Source organism: Ambystoma mexicanum, chromosome 10 (genome assembly GCF_040938575.1).
Source record: "Ambystoma mexicanum isolate Mex_15411 chromosome 10, UKY_AmexF1_1, whole genome shotgun sequence".
Classification (NCBI taxonomy): domain Eukaryota; kingdom Metazoa; phylum Chordata; class Amphibia; order Caudata; family Ambystomatidae; genus Ambystoma; species Ambystoma mexicanum.
The window spans coordinates 217,786,927-217,804,535 of NC_090932.1; the positions used below are offsets into that span (position 1 = coordinate 217,786,927).

At 43.6% G+C, this 17,609-nt stretch overlaps 1 protein-coding gene across 1 annotated transcript in view; it reads right to left on the reverse strand.

Annotated features, from left to right (window-relative positions):
• Positions 1 to 17,609, reverse strand: part of GFRA2 (GDNF family receptor alpha 2) — a 650,128-nt gene that overhangs the window by 41,359 nt on the left and 591,160 nt on the right. The window contains exon 7 of the mRNA XM_069617719.1: positions 13,066 to 13,241. Coding sequence (XP_069473820.1) covers positions 13,066 to 13,241 — 176 coding nt within the window. The remainder of the gene's footprint in view (positions 1 to 13,065; positions 13,242 to 17,609) is intronic.

Sequence of the window (17,609 nt, forward strand, 5' to 3'; positions counted from 1 at the left end):
GGCATGAAGCACACTTGATAAATTCTTTTAATAAATAAGCACGTCCTTCTTTTGGATTCTTTCTCTGGAGGGGCTGTTGGCCAAGATACTGCTCAATAAGTGATAACATGAATAAATAATAAATTAAAAATGTTCTCTCTTCATTCAGATCACCCTCCTCCTTCCCATCTTTCTGACGCTCTGCATGGCTGTGCTGGAGTTGGGATAGGTGCTACCTCTAGACAGTACACAGCTAGATGGGGAGGGTGTGGGGGTCGAAGGGTCAAGGGCCTAAAGGATAGGGAATGCTGATGCGTCGCAGACTACGCAGCAGCAGCATGAACAGGCCGCAAAATGGAGCCGGCACATTGTTTATTCATGCAGATCCTTGTCTTTCTTCCCAGAATCCCCTTCAGCTTTTCTCCAGCAATGCTCTGGCCTCAAGCAGGAGAACACCCAGTGGGTTACAGTAGCAGCAGCGGACATGGCTATGTGCGTCACTTTGCGTGGCTGCACATTTATCCGTACTGCCGCACTTACATCCGACATGCTCTCTACTGCTCATGCTTGAGCTCAGACCATTTTGGCAATTTTTAAGAACTGGAAAAGGGAAAAAAATAACAAAAATAAAGAGAAGGTGAAAGATACATTTATTTTTTGTGTTTTAAATAAATCACTATCAGCAGATTTGTATATTTTTTACTACATACATTTCCCTTGAACATACTCTTGAGTTAATCCTATCTACTCCCTGGGCCCAGACTTTGGCTCCTGTATATTGAAATGGCTTCACTGTCTTCCATCTTGTTCTCAGATTTCCAAAACGGAAGTCAGCATTTTCTGTCTAGTACTTCATTTAATTCTTGACTTCGATTTTAAGTCATGGATGTGATTTGTTACCAAAACACGAATAATATCAGGTTTTTATTTAGTGTTTCTTGCCAAATTCATTGCTCCTCTAAGGACTGTAATAATAGCTTTGAATTGGTGGTGGCTGCTGATTTTTTTAACTTGAGTGGTGTACATGTATGTGCCTAATATGTGTGAGCGACCATGCAGAGTGAAGGAGCCTGATTCAAACAAGTGGTCTTTCAGGGGGGCAGGAGGGGGTGGGGTTCTCTGCCTGACTTTTCTTTCTTTAATGGTGCATTTACAGCACTTTCTAATAAAAATTGGGAAAAAGGCCACACAGTTTGCAATCAGCTTTGTATGGTAGCAGATTAATAATACACCATTATGCCTCCTCATATCCCCCTTGAATTGTCATCCTTCCCCACCCTGACTCCCTCCTCTTTTCCCTTACTCCTCACCCCTCCCCTCCCCTTTCTTCTACCTAGGTGAATTGGTCTACATATTGTTTCATTGGTTTGTTTCATGTTTGTAAATATGCTTCTTTCATTATTCTTGTATCCTGTTGTTATATTGTAAAGCGCTTTGGATGTAAACGCTATATAAACCTAATAAATACAAACACACATACAAAAGTGCACCTGACCATTTTCCAATGCATTTGTATGATGCCTTTGCTCCCATCATATGCCATTATATAAAATATTGTCATGCTGGTTGTGCCCATTCCTGTCCATGCAAGATCACCAATATATGCCAATATTACCTTTTAACAAGTATGTGTGTTATTTATTTAATTGTTTACAGTTCAATGAACTTTTACAACATTAAAAGTTACATTTTAAAAAAAATAACATTTAAAATACACAATTTAAATTCAAATACACCGTTTCTCGAAGAGGAGGTATATCTAAAAATCATAACATCTAAGGGATAGCTAACCACGTGGCATTGAATATTTAATCATTATAAGTGAAGACACGGCCAGAGGAGAGAGGTTCAGAAATCCAGGTTCCAAAAAGGTCACCCCTATCACTAAAACCTAAATTCAATCTCTATATTTTACAGGGATTAGTTAAAACCAGCGAGAGCACTACCACGTGAGCCCTCAATAAATACATAAATATTAAACTAATGGGGGAGTCCCATTCAAGTGAAGAATAGCAAAAAAGTAGCCAGCTGCAGAACACATCTTATCGCTCAACTAGTAATTATTTTGTGATAATCGCCGTGTTAACGGCCGCTAACCTTTTAACAGCCAGACCCCATACACGGAACAAGGCAAATTTAATTCTTTCAGTTTCTCTGTTTAAGCAGTAGGTCCAAAGGGCCTCTTGCTTTATTGCCTCATGTTCGTGTACGAAGCCCGCCAGAGCAGTCATATATACCAAACCCATTTCTTCTCACTGGGTCAGGCTATGTCGAGGAGTTTCAAGCACCCCTATAACATTACATATGTGGCATGTCTTGTCCCCTTACAGGATCTTGTACCTTGCTCCAGTAAATATAAGGAGTGGTAATTGATTGGTACGTAGTTTTAAGTAAAAAGACTGCAATTCCGGGCATGGACATTTAGTTAAATATCTCTGTGGTTGGAAGTAGGTATGCGTCACATTTGCCATGTGCTTATAATTCTTAAAGGTGGAAAAATGCAAATAATTGTTTATCCAATCCCACCACTTCACTTTTTTTTGTATAATAGATTCAAAATATGTGTGCTCGTCCCCGTTTTGAAATCTGGACTCCATCCTATCCACTCATGTATCCGAGCCATCATACGGCTGTATTCTATTTTGCACTTTCTGTAAAGACGCCCTTCTTTCTCGCTGAGTGTGGCTAGTAGTTTACGCAGTGGTTTGGAGTTGGATTGTATGTACAATAGCCCTGTCTTGTTATCAAGTGCCCTTTCAAGGATAACAAGCCTAACTGTAGTTGGAAATACTCCACCAGGGTGGAGGGGCTCAATTTTAATAGTTGTTTCCAGAAGTGACCTTCCATATAAGGACTCCCAGCTAGTAAAAAAAAGAAAAAAGAAAATGCCAAGCCACAGAAAAAAGTATATCTAGACTGGCTATACCAAGATAGGCCAGTGTATTGTAACATACTTATGTTTGCTTTTACCCCAGATGCAAATGGAAAAATGCTCTGACACACATGGCTAGGCACCACCAATATAGGTTAGTCTATCCACATAATAATACTAATCATGTTTACTTTTCCCTTGATGCCAAATAAAAAAGTAATATAAAATCCCATTCCAGAGTAAGAAAATAAATTCACACTGACACCGTGGGCCAAGCTAACCATGTAATAATATTTATCGTGTTTGCTTTAGCCTTGATGCCAAGTAAAACATAGCATGCCACATAAGGAAATCAGTTACTGTGCATCAAGGGTAAAGCAAAGATACATGTTTTGCTTGCTATACCCTTGATGCACAGTTATTGTTCATCAAGGGTAAAGCAGCATGATAAGTGTAATTACTTGGCTAGACTAGCCTACATGGAAAGTAGGCCAGTGATAACACTTATCATGTTTGATGTACCCTTGATGTACAGTAGCTGTGCATCAAGGCTGAAGCAAACCTACGGGTTATTACATTGCTAGATTGGCCTACATTCAATACAGGCCTGTTTAGCCATGTAATAACTCTTCACTCATTATATTTGCTTTACCCTTGATGCATAGTACTCTGCATCAAGATTAAAGCAAAACGGAATGCTATGCATCCAGGATTCCCCCCCCCCTACATGTAGGGGGTCCACTGAGCAGGACTTCTAAATTAAGGGTGGAGGCTGACACACATACACACGCACACAAACAACACTTTCACCCGCATATTCACATACAATGCCTACAACTCCTCGGATTCATGCATTCATACAAACAAAAACACCAACATGCATACATATATACACATTACAATAACAAACAATTACCTTACCTACTCATATCCTGCGCACATGCGCCAAGGAGGACAGGATGGCCCTCCTCTCTACAGAATGAACATATGCACAATAATGAGTGGCATCGGTGCTGAGCATCTGAAGCACTGAAGACTCTCATTATTTTGCTCTAAAATTGTTGTGGATTCCAAAGGGCTCTGCATACAAACAAACAGAAATGCACAGGGGTCCCCCCAGTTCCTATTTCATATACAGGAGGCACAGCCCCCAGTGCAAATAAAGCACATGGGTTCAGTGTGCTGCCCACCACTCGTGATGGGGCAGCACCCACCACCCACATTGACCGCCTCCACTGCTTTAGATATTTCCGAATTTCAGAGCACTCCCAGGCGTCACCCTTTTTAAGTGTTGACTGACCCTATTTGAGAAGTGCTTACTCAACTTGTGAGCCCCTGGTTACACGATTTTCACAATATGGCATGGTTTTGCAATAGTTTTGTGTATGGGATTATAGAAATGCAGCTCACACGAATTTTACCGATGTGCGTGTTGCTGTTCTTTTGATAGCTATGCACCCATTGGATCTATGAGCTACGTGTTGATGTATAGGTGAGTGTACGTGTATTTCAGGGTGTGTTTGTCTTGGGAAGGTTATGTGAAAGACTGCCTAAACTAAAGGGAGAGAGCATGGACTGCTGTGTGTTTATGTGCGTCTGTGCATCTACATATGTTTGCAGGTATGGGTGCATTTGGAGACAGTGTAGGGGGGATTGTACGCACGCTAGAAAGATATGGGTCTTATAGGCCAGAAGAAAATGTGTGTGTGTATATGTTAGAGTTCAAGGAGAACTGTGGATATTGCGTGTGCATTTGTTTTTAGAGTGTATGAATAGCGTGCACGCAGAGTGGTGTGTGTCACTCACGGTGTCCCAGCAATATTGATTATATGTGTTCTTTTCTTTATTTATTTTTTAGTCGGTGCCTATGTGTGAGGTAGGTGGGTTTGATACACAGCGCTGGGGTGCAGCGAGACTGTGCTATGTAGAAGTGTGCCTGTTGATCGCAGCGTGCTGTTCTTGTTGAGGGTACGGGCATGTTTCAGTGAGCTCATATTGGTTGAGTTGGTGTCTGAAGTGAAGTGCGTGCTAGATGGTATGCTGTCTGTTCATTGTAGTGTGTCTCTCGCTGTCTTAGGCTGTGCTATAGTGCCTGTGAGCATGTGTGAGTGCCTGATGTCGGGAAGCCTGCCTCTCAGTTCCGATATCTGCTGCACAGAGCCTCTGGACTTCACAAGGAGAACACTGAGGGCGTGTCTGTGAAACTCTTCCTGAAATAAGTTTACAGGGTCGGGCAGAACTGTACATAAGGCAAAAAGACAGTGGCCCAAGGGCGGCCAGCAGAATATTTCACGTGTGTCAGTTTTATAGTGTTGTGTTATGTTTGTACAGTTTTGACCAATGTTCTTTAAAATGCACACACATGTTCCTAAAAAGTTGCTACAGGTACAACTCTAAACCTTTTTCTTGAAAGTTGACCCTGTGTGATTCGTGAATGTAGGCCACTTCCTTTGGAGCATAGCTCTATATATTGGTCCCGTCCGTAGGTGAACGGACTCACTTAAAGCTAAAGCGTTATATTGACTACACTAGCAGATGCACTTCCTGATGAGTCATCATGCTACGGACACGTGCGGCCGAGCAAGCCTTAGCGGCGGCAGGAAGCCAGCACATGCAAACTGCTATAACCAGGGACACGGTGGTATCGTATTAACACTAAGGGCCCGATTCAAGCAATGCATTCATTGCACAGTTCAAAGTGACTTTGCACTGCTGAGAAGTGTATTTTTGCAGTGCAAAGTCCCTGCAAAGTAATTTTGTACTGCAAAAATGACTATGCACTGTGCACAGTTTTTGCACTGCAAAAATACACTGCACAGTTCCATGAATCAGGGTTGGTGTCGGCAGTGCAAAGACACTTTTCCGCAGTGCAAAGTCACTTTGAAACGTGCAATACATTCCATGAATCTCGCCCTCAGTTTATACCTGGAAATAAACCCCAGCTGCAACAAGTCCTGACTCTCTAGATCTTTGAACTGTCGCTCGCGTGCAATGACATTCCTACAGAGTATCACCGCTCGTGCATAACACAAGCAACTACATTATATACTCCCGTTCATTTAAATATAGGTTTAACATTCACATATCTATATTTAGTGCAACAAATCAATACATGAAAAATGAATTGAACATTTCCTTATGTGATCACATCTATCAACAGAGTCGCTTCCTTTGTCACCTCTACTACACACTGCGTCCCTAGCTGGTACTTGTACTGTTTCCTTCTCAACTTTTTGACTTCTCTATGTATTCACATGTATAACCCTATCATCACTCCTCTCTTCATGTTCACTTCCTTTTTGCCTCTGCTCTTCAGGCTCTCTCTGCATATCCTGGCCCCTTATCCTCTCATCCTCTATCTCCATGCCTTCCATCTTCTATACCACCATCTATGTATTTACACACAACATACATGCTGCCTCCTTATTTCTCATCACTGCCACTCAATCCTTATTTCATGTTTTCCCATCCATAGTTTAGACCTATCTCAATCCCATCCTTCACACTCAAATAGGATCATAATACTGTGAACATCCTTTTGGTACCTTGAATGGCTTCTTCACCTTCACTAAGTCCCCCACACACACTTGCTATCCACCATTCCTCCTACCATTTCCAGTTCATCTACTCTCACACTCATAATGTCCATTACTCTCTTTCAGCCTCTCCATCCAATGTCGGTGCACCTTTGAATTCATTGACCTCCCTCTCATTTTCTTGAATGGTGATGCCCCGCCGTTACATGTGGTGTGTCTCTGTATGCAACAAACATCTCACGCACCGCCACCTTCCAATCCATACAGTTAGCAAATGCCAACTGTATAGAGTTCTTGACTATCTTATTCACTCCCTCTACCAGCCCATTCGACTTCGGATTGTACAATGCCGTCTTGTAACGTTCAATGCCATGTTCACCCAAGTCAATTCTCATTTCATGTGAAACTAAAGGCTCTCCATTATCTGACAAAATAGACATGGGATTATCCTTCCCTCCCGAAAATCTCCTCCATGAATCCAATCCTTCTCCTCATTGTAATGTTATCTACAAATGCCACTTCAAACCACTTTGATGCGTAATCCACCATAACTATTGCAAACTGGGTACATAGGGTACACTCCATTAACATAGTACGCTCATCAGCCCCAGGAAATCTATATCAACATTCAACATCAACCTTAACGTCTGCCTGAGTCTGTGTTACCAATGATTTGTCACTCACAGCAAACAGAATACAAGCCTCTACCGCCTCCTCTATTATACATCCATCCCCGGCCACCAATAATGTGCGCGTCTCCTTCTTTTTGACAAACAATTCACCAAATGATCTCTAAGTGCCGCTTTGATTATCTGCTTCCTAATAGTATATGATGGTATAAGTCTTTCATATCTTTCCACCCCACACTCTGAACACCTCAGATGCTGTCTTACTTTGTAATATACTGATCTCTTGGATTCTTCATCCTTCCACCCATGCCTTATATGCAACATCACCTTTGCCATTCGCTCATCCTCCAATACCTCCTAAAGCCATGTTGCTGTCTCTATAAGGTTTTCCACTGTCGCTTCTACCTGCGTGATTGACTCTTCACGCACATCTTCTATCGTCTCAAATGGATTACCCAGTGATCTGGAAAAACAATCAGCCACCAGATTAATTCTCCCCAGAATATGTATCACCTAAAGTTGTACTCCTGCATTGCTGCCAACCATCTTGCTATCCTTGGAATCACCATTCCTGATCCTAATATAGTGAACAGATGCATCACCAGCTTGTGGTCACTTTTAATTGTATAAGGAACACCCCATAGTTTCCTAAAGTATTTAGAGGCCCAATAACATGCAAAAGCCTCCTTTTCTATTGTGGAATACTTCACCCACTCTCCCTTAATGCTCTTGACGAAAATGCAACTGGCACTTCTGTGCTCTCTCTGATCTGGCGCAATACAGCACCCAACCCTTTTGTACACGCATCCACAGTTACCAGGGTCTTAGCTGTAGGATCAATCCTATTAAATGTAGGTGTGTTTGCTACTTCATCTTTCATCTTATTAAATGCCTCTTCCTGCTCCTTCCCCCACACAAATTCTCTCCTCAATTTCAAAATATTGCCTAAAACTGCAGTCGTAGCAGCACAATTCTGCACACATTTTGCATAATATTCAATCAGCCCCAAAAAGATTCTAACTCATCTGTGTTCTCCGGCGCATTCACATTGCAATTAACTTCCACCATCTCAGGACGGGTCTCCAAACCATTTTTCATTAACATATGACACTTGTTTCACCTTAAATTGGCACTTTTCTCTCTTTACTGTCAACCCTGCCACCTCCAATCTTCACAACACTTCTCGTACCCTAACAGGATGTTCCGACCCTTCTTTTGCCCCTACTAAGATGTTGTCCTGGAAACACTTCACTCCAGGTACATCCTTGAATAAATCCTTCATCACCTTCTGAAATACTGCTGACGCAGACACTGGGCCAAATAGCATTCTGTTCCATTTGTATGCCCACACTGTGGTAATAAACACTGTCAAAACATGGGATGCAGGGTGCAATTGCACCTAGTGGTATGCCGAAGACAGATCCAACGTGCTGTACCATCCCTCCTCAGCCAGAGTTTTTACCATATCATTCACCTTAAGAAGTAGATACATTTCCTCCCATAAGCTCTTCTTCAAGCATGCAGGTCTAAGCAAAACCTTACACAACCATCCGGACGCTACGTAACCACAATGGAAGACAGCAACTCACTATAGTCGACAGGTTCAGTTATGCTCGCCTGGCAAAACACATTCAACTCCACCTTCTCCTTTTCAGATACCTAATAAGACCGGTTTCACTTTGTGTACACACGGTCTGGTCCCTTCTTTGAGCTTTAGCTAGTGACAATAGTCTTCCAGCTTCCCTATCCTTTTACTAAACAGCTTCTTGTACGTTTATGCCATTGCTTTCCCAAACATAGCTAACCTGTCCTCTATTATTGTCTTCATCTGCTGCATCTTTAACAGGTGTAATTCCATTCCCAACCTCACTTGATGTTGCAATCCTAACAAGCAATCACCCTTCACTGCCACAGATATCCCCCCCCCACCATCTTCTCACCAAATGTAATGGTATCGTGCACAAACCCTGCACTTCAATCCTACCCTCACCATACGTATTCAGCCTTTTAGGAATCTTCCATGCAGTAAATGTTTTAGCCCTACCCAATTCTGAGTATACCGAGTGTACGGTAACCCTGAGTCTGCCAACATCGTAACACTCACTCATTCCTGCCAATTCAGCATCTACCACTGGAGTGCGTATTCACCCTCATCGTCATCCTCCACCATCCCTACAATGTTTACCACTTTATTGCACCACTCAGATCTTTCATCATCTAAATAGTTTACACAAGCACTTCTAGGTACACTGGGATGGGAACAAACTCCCATGTAGTCACTGAATGATTGTGAGAATAATCTAATAATCTCTAGCAGACCACAGGCAGAATCCATGCCACATCTATGAAACCAAGAAGCCAGCCAGAACACACGGGTACATATCACAGGCCATGCTTATGAAAGATAGCCGCAGGCAAAGCTACCGACCCACCCGCAACTGCAATCATACACCATTTTCAATGACACATCCCACACAACACCTCTGCCATAAGAATGCAGCTATCCCCTATGACACAAATTTGGTCTACCTGGACACATAATGAGTCGCCTACTCTTGCATACTCTCCAGATGACTTCAAAGCACTCTTCTGCATGCCAGCTTTGATGTGGGTAGCTAGTTGGCACTTGGCTAACCCTACCACAGTTCGCATTGGCTAAAATGCACATATGCATTCTTAACTCTTCTGATCAATTTTCCCACACCTTGGACTTCAGTTCCCCGAGGATGTTCACCTACAGTGCTTTGAAACCATACCAATGGGAAAAGGCACTATACAAATGACAAATTACAATACATTATTTCTTTAATTCCCACAGCCTTATTTGTCATGCTTAACCTTGCAGTGTCCCATCCTGCCACATGTGCGGCAGGTAACCCTCATTGCAGGGCATTCCCTCGCACTCATGGCATGCTTCTCAAACCTGCATCAAGTGCATTACCCTTTCTTGCCATCATGCCAGGCTTGGGCCTTATCTTTCCTTTTTCCTGATCTTTCTTCACCACAGTCACCCTTTCTTCGTCTTCCCCCTCCCCACACCTTTATGCTTTTTGCGTACTGCTTGCGCATTTTCTTTCTCATTTTTTGTGTTAACTTCCTTAAGACATTTACTCATCAGTTCCATACACTTCACCATTGTTAACACCTCCTGTAATGATGGATTCTGTGCATGCCACAGCTGTTCCTGTATCTTAGGGTTAGATGTGTGCACCATCAGTTGGTCCCTTACATATTCATCTTTAACCCCAGTGAATTCACATGATGCTAATAATCCCCTCAAATCAGCTATGTACCCTTCCACCATTTCCCCAAACATTCTGCCTCCTCATGAAAAATCTATACCTTTCCAACACCAGATTAATTGTTCCTAAAATGTGCATCTATTTTTTTCATGGCCTTATTATACAATCCACCATCCTCCCCTCTACCATCCGCCCCACCTTCAAAGCGCGCCTCCACATTTGGGTAACGTCTTTACAATCCTCACAGCCTCAGCCCCCAAACAATACATTAGCGTAGATAACTTTCTCTCATCAGAAACAACCCACTCTTATGCCACAAAATAGAATCTGAATAGGTCCTTCCAATGTTTCCATGGGTCTGGCAGTTCCCTGGGTGTTGCTCGGAATTTCAGTGGTGGTTCCAAGTTCTTAATTGCCACACAATAGCTTTGTTACGCTGTTTGCCAATCCTAGCTTTTATGCTTGACTGTGTATTTCTTTTTGCTTCCTCCCTATATGGAACGTCAGTCCGTTTCCTCTGTCACTTCCACCTGTAGTAGATGATGTACCCCATCTCTGCACTTCATTGGCCTGAACCACGAGTAGCTTCTGCCAACCCTCCACCTGTAGTAGATGTCTGTGCTGTAATACTTCTGTGCAGTTCGTTTGCCTGAACCACAAGTAACTTCTGCCAATCTGTGTACTACAATCCCAATATGCTGCTATTAAATCTAAAACATCTTCTTGCCTGACCCAACCATGTATGCTGTCAGTCCACATACAGAAACATCCCTTAACTGTCCACCTGATTTCACAATGGACGCAATTACGTTATGACGTTTCCACCACCAATTAACGCAATGTAATCTGGGTATGATATAATCTGTACAAACGTTGGACAGCACTTGCCTGAATCCACTATGGCCACTACCAGTGCAAGTATAGCAATGCCCCTGGTTTCTTGCCTGGTCCCAAGATGGCCACCATGAGGTAATGACATCACTCATAGGTGTGTTTCCCTAAAGGCCTCCAATTCTCCTGTACCTTGTCAGCCACTGAAGTTGACGTTCCTAAGCTGGGATCTGCCTCTATCCACCATTGTTGGGGACACAGGACTAACCAGGCATCTCTCACACATTTAACGTGACTCTGCCATCAGCTTCTGCTGGACAGCAGGACAACTCTCTGCATGGTCACGCACTGTCATGCTCTGCTGTCCTCGCCCGAGCACAGAGTCGACTACTGGTCACACTCTGCTGTCCTCACCCTGGAACAGAGCCAACTGCTCATCAGACCTCTGGCGCCCCTGGTAGTTGCCAACCACCAGGCGGCTCCACTGACCCACACAGTATGTACGTACTGCAAAAATGTCTTTGTACTGGCTTTGCACTGCAAAAATGCATGTTGCACAGTTCCATGAATCAGGGTTTGTGTCGGCAGTACAAAGTCACTTTGAACCATGCAGAAAATTCCATGAATCGGGCCCTAAGCTTATTCCAGGAGAAAAACCTCAGCTGCAACACCGGCCTGACTCTTCAGATCTCTTACCTGTCGCTTGTGTGCAATGACATGCCATGGAGCATTCTATAGAATGTCAGCGCTCGCGCATTACACAAACATCATCTAAGGAAAGGTCTGCTTTGCCTAGGGTTGGAGAGACTCGTGGCCCGGTCAGATTGGTTGCCACCTTTTGCCTTTGAGACGTCATCACAATATAAGGCCAACCAGGGCAGGTTCCACTCTAAACCACGCGGCCATTTAAGACTCCTGAATGAAACAACTTCCGATGGGACAGATTTTCCCGCTGACTACAGTAGAGCACCCCAAAAACTAGACTGGTTGCAACCCTAAATACACGAGGGACGGCGGAACAGTTCCTACTTGTATTGGTACACAGAGACATTCCAATAGGGGATATTTCTTGCATACAGACATATCCCAGGAGCAGCCATTACCTGCAAGAGTAGTTATTATTTGCAGGAGCAGTAATTAACTGCAGAGGGTGGCATTATCTGCTATACGTCAGAGTCACCCGTGGATTGCAGAAAGAAACAGACAGCCTTTACTTGTACACTGACGGCCCAGGAACAAGGCTTTCCCATCCGCAGGCACAAGTCATAGCGCTGTCACGAAATACAGACAAGGGCCTGGGTGTAGTTCCAACCACACACAGATGTGGCTCGACTCCAGTACCTACCTGCACACCTGGATCAGTCATTACGTGCACACCTGAGAAGTCCCAATTACTTCCCTTAACCACACACAGACAGGGTTGGACGTTAGTTGCACAGAGAGAGAGCCCAGCGACTATAATTGACCACACCAACATACAGCTCTGTGCACCGCTTTCTTGCATACGCGCATTGGCAAATGTGTTATTACGACACACAATGGCCCAGAGATTATTCCACTAGACAAGGGGTATGCAGCCTTTGTCTCTCCAGAAACTCCCATCAGTCCCAACCAGCACAGCCAATGGTGAGGGGTCATGGGAGGTGTAGCCAGAATACCCAGAAAGCCTCTTGTTGCAGACTCCTGCACTGGGTGCACACACAGTGTGGTCCCTGCATGTACTAAGGCAGAGCCCTGGCCTAGAAGCTACCTACTCAGAGATAAGTTCAATGGCAAAGACCATCTGAACACAGACATGCCCGCTGCAGAGGTCATTTTGTTCACACTGCCTTAGGCATGTGCGCTGCCACAAGATGGCACCAATGTGACTTCCACCGGCAAACAGGCAGGGCCCATGGCAGTCCTTACCTACACAGACATTGCCCCAGGGGCTTTCCCTTCCATTACCCAGACATGATCATCAGGAGGGTCCTTACCTGCAGAGATGCACACGTAGTGATGACACTGTTGTCGTAGAGGGTGTTACTGTCATTCACGTCGTCCGGTAGTGGGGGGCTTTGTTCTGTTTTTGGGGGCGGAGTCACCGGCGGGGAAGGGTGTTTCGGTGCAAGGTTCACATCTGTTCCATTGCCAAAAGCTTGAATAGCATTTCCTATGAAAAAATAAAATATATATATATATATTGGGGCGAGGATGAGTGGAGTGATCTGTACAGACATTACAGTGCATTTTAACTCGAACGTGGCTGGTTCTCAGTGCTGGACTCTCTATAAAACAGGATCAGTGCATGGCAGATTCACCAGGAATTACAGAACCCGAATAAAGGTCAGCAGAACCCCGCATATCCTCACAGGTGACATTCACATTTCTTGGGGAGCGCACACCAGTGAAAGTAGTGTGCTTGCTAGGACCTTGCAACTTTGCAGGTGCATGCCCATGACACTTATGTATTATAGGCTCACCTAAACCACATGGCTGCTGGCTATTCATTTCGTCATAATTGATCTCTAACTGGTCTGTCATCATTACATGTTCAAAGATTGCAAAAACATATACCACTGCCAACCTGGTTTTCAGAGCTAGATAGAAACAATCCTTCTGTGTATTTCACATACCCATGCACCTGTTATAAGAAAGAGCTCAAGGATGCTTTCCACTTACACACCTTTCAAAGTGCATTCTCTTTGTGAATTGGTAAGCGCTTTTAAGAGTGCAAGTAAACATCTTCAATTCCCTTGTTTACACAATTCCACACATTGAGAGAACACCTGAATACGTGCTGTTCTAAGGTGCACATTGCGATGTTTTTTTTGTTGTTTTTATTTATTTTTTTATTATCCAAATCTTTTTTGCGACAAGTAAACAGATGGGATAGTGCATTCCTGCAAAAACTGTTATTCAGGCCCCATGTCTTTAGAAAGTTCACAAAAAGACATGTGAGAATGAGGGCTTACCAAAAAATAACATTTTATTGAACCAAATGATCCAGCCAATTTACCTGCAATCCCGCTGCAGGCAAGAAATGAACAGGAGACTGCTTCATCCGCCCCCAATAGGGAGGTAACCCACACCATTAGAAAGCAGAAGGGTTTTATTACAGTGCAGACTTGTAATCTTGGTTGCACATTTGATTTCCTTAGCCCTTCTGCACCATCCAAAGGCTTGACTTAGCTTATTAAACATATCGTTCGCTGTTAGGAATAAAACAAACTACACTGTGTCATCTTAAAGTAAAATAAGGTCAACCAACGATCTGCCCTGCCACATTGCACAAGTCCCCCAAGCCTTGCTCAGACTGAGAATTGTTTTCGAAACTCCGTACTTGGTTTGGGCCCCACAAATAATGTTGTGAATCTGGTGTCAGGTAATATTATCCCCATCAAAAATATCGCCGTACATATGGTCGTTGGGGACGGCCATAGGCGATATTTTTGGTGGGGATAATTTATGGGGTAAATGGGTGGGGGGGTTGCGGGGGTGTCCCTTGCTCCCTTTAAAAATATATGGGGGTTGTGGGGGTGTCCCCCGCAGGTTCCATGGGGTAATATTGTCACAAAAATATGGAGACATTTTTGTATGGCGATATTTTTGCGGGGATATTATCACATGGAACCGTGAATCTGGGGATCATTTGTGAATGTAGTCCTTTTGCACTGTGTCAGTGCTGTCATTAAATCTGTGCATTTGAGCCTGTTTAGGATTTGATGATCCCCACCCTTGTGAAGACCCTTCCGGGCTCATGTTTAATAGAGCCCTAAAAGTAATGCAGGGCATACAAGCCCTGACAGCCTTCACGCCACAGTTCATTTTCAAGCATGTGTATGGCGGAGAAGAGAGGGGGAACGCTACTTGCGTTTACGCTGTTTCCTTCCTCGCCGCCATACGAATGCTCCAGTATCTGCGCCGTCATCGATTTTCATGCTGACGCAAATGCTGGAAATCCCTATGGGTCTGCCAGATTTATGAACCAGCATAGAGCAGGCGGACTACAAAGGGATCCACTGTATACACTCTCCGCCGTGCCAGCGTGGCAGGCAGCGTGTGCAACAACAATTAAACCTTCACTGAGATGCTTGCATGTCATCCAGAGTTGAATTGTATTTGTGCGCATGGTAAGCAGTACTCACAATTGAAATTAAGCCCTCCATGACATGTAAGGAGGAGGTCTGCGGAGCGCAAATGTAAATGGCATTTGGCGTCTTATACAAAAGTTACGCCACCTTTTTCCCTTTATGTTTGCACCCACAGGGCAAATTGTGAAAATTTGGAAGTGGGAGCCGTTTACTTTGTTGTGCAAATGTAACGGCTCGCCACCACAAAATTACTCATTTTTAGAGAATGAGCTCATTAGTCTTGTGAACGGCTTGTGCATTGACAGTTTGCTATATCTGTTTCTTTGTCCATTCACTGTGGTGTTGCTGAATTACAAATTCCCTAAAGAAACCCTGACATAAAGGAAATTGGCATGACCAAACAGTCCACTAAAAAGAGTTTGGAGGTTAAGTCACCTCTATTTTTGTGTTTCCATGTCATTTCATCATGGGATGTTTCTTCGCATATTTCTTTACAAAAAAACATCACATTTTTCATTTTTCATTTTTGGGGGGTAAACCCCCAGTGCCTCACCCCTTTAAATTTTGTATATATTCCCAAACACCCACACCCAATATATATATTTTTCTAACCACCCCCAAAAAATGTGATGAGTTTTTTCATAATAAAATCGACAGTAAAAAAAACAGTGAAAAAACATCCCGCCATGAAAGGACGTCCTACCGTTTTTTTCGCCACTGGTTGTTGCTATGAAACCCTTATACTCTGTACTGTGAGTATTCCAGCTTAGTACAAGACTGGGATGACTCACGGTGTCAGTTTCAACAACTAAACCTGGACGCATGCAGGATCCTTGATATCCAACAGTAGCAGAAACTTTTTGGCCAGTTACAAGCAATCAGAGCTTTCCTTTTTTTAACTGCAGGAATGGGTTGGGCCTACACGGATTCATTCTGGCAATTCAGGACAAATACACACGCCTTTAGCACTTATAAAGTGGCCCGTATTTGTATGTATCTTGATCACCTGCAGGTTTTTAAAAACATTTTGGTTTAAATATATTCAGTGGTACTTTTCTGTGTATATTTATTTATTGCGTATTTATAAAGTGCCCTCAAAACAATAACTTTGCGGTGCCAGGAGGGGAAGGAAAGATGAGGGGAGGGAATGATCTTGAAAGTCTACTAACAATCAGACCAAGAAAGTGCAAGGGATGGAGGAAAAGGGCTAAAGTGTCCGGTAAAGGCAGAGCGCTTGATAAATAGACAGGCAAGTGACATGGCCGGGCAAGCACCAACTTTGAGAGAGAAGGTAAAGCATAGAAGTCTCAATGATAATATAGATTGGGGTAGACATGTGATATGTGAACAGGAAATGAGTCAGAAGTGCTAAAATAGGGTGGGAGTATAAGTACCGGAGACAGAACACGTATACCAGGAAATGCATGTAGAAAGAACAGGCATGGCCAGCAGTTATACGACCCATCCAGTGGGGCCAAGCGTGCCGTAAAGGACTAGCAAGTGAGAGCAAGCAATATGGATCTCATAGGAACTACATGGTGCCAGATGCATCTCTTAAAAGTCAAAGCTTTCTTTACTTGCTTTAGGAAGTAAGGATGACTTTCTTCTTATCTGATGCTCAAAGGTACAGGGTTCCAGCTGTGTGCCCCTATAATGCCCAAGGTCCTGCCCCCCCCAATGTCTTTCATGCATAGGTCCTAGTTGGACATTGTTTTCTCTGTTGGTAATGAGGGCCAATTTCCCAGTAATCTGTATGGATGGTGTAGAGGGTCTAGAAAGATATCCTAGCTTAACAGGGAGCCAGTGGACATTTTGCAGTGCAGGAGCGATGTGGTCACCAGGTCTGAGGGCAGGAACGAGACCTGCTGCATTGTTCTGGATAGCCTGCAGTGTACGAAGACAGGATTTGGAGCAGGGCCATGTAGAGGCTGCAGCAAAAATCCAATCTCGACAGGACTGGGGCCTAATCACCTCGAACCTGTGAGAAAAGCTGGGGAAATTAATCTTACGTTGAGATTTCTTGGTGAGTTTGGAAATGTGTGGGGTAAAGTTGAGTCAACCATTGAAGATAATGCTGAGATTTCCAATTGACTGAACTATGGTAGGGGCTGCAAACCCCATATATTTGTATAATAAATAGCGTAGGCCCTATACATTTACTCATCTTACATATATGTGCTGTATTGTGATCTGAGTTAGAGTGTCAGCATTTTGTACATCACAGTCTGAGCATTCACCCTCCCTAACAAACGGTCAACTAGGTTTTCTGGTTAACCCATGTTTGACATTAGATGAAGAGTTGCCTTTGCTGTGTCTTTAGGCAGATTACCAAGGGCACCCTTTGGGCTGCACCCAATCTAATTTGGCTTTATGTAAGCGCACCCCATCTCAGAGCCATGATCGTCCCCATCATCCGTGCCCCTTGAAGCTGCTGCTCCTACATCACA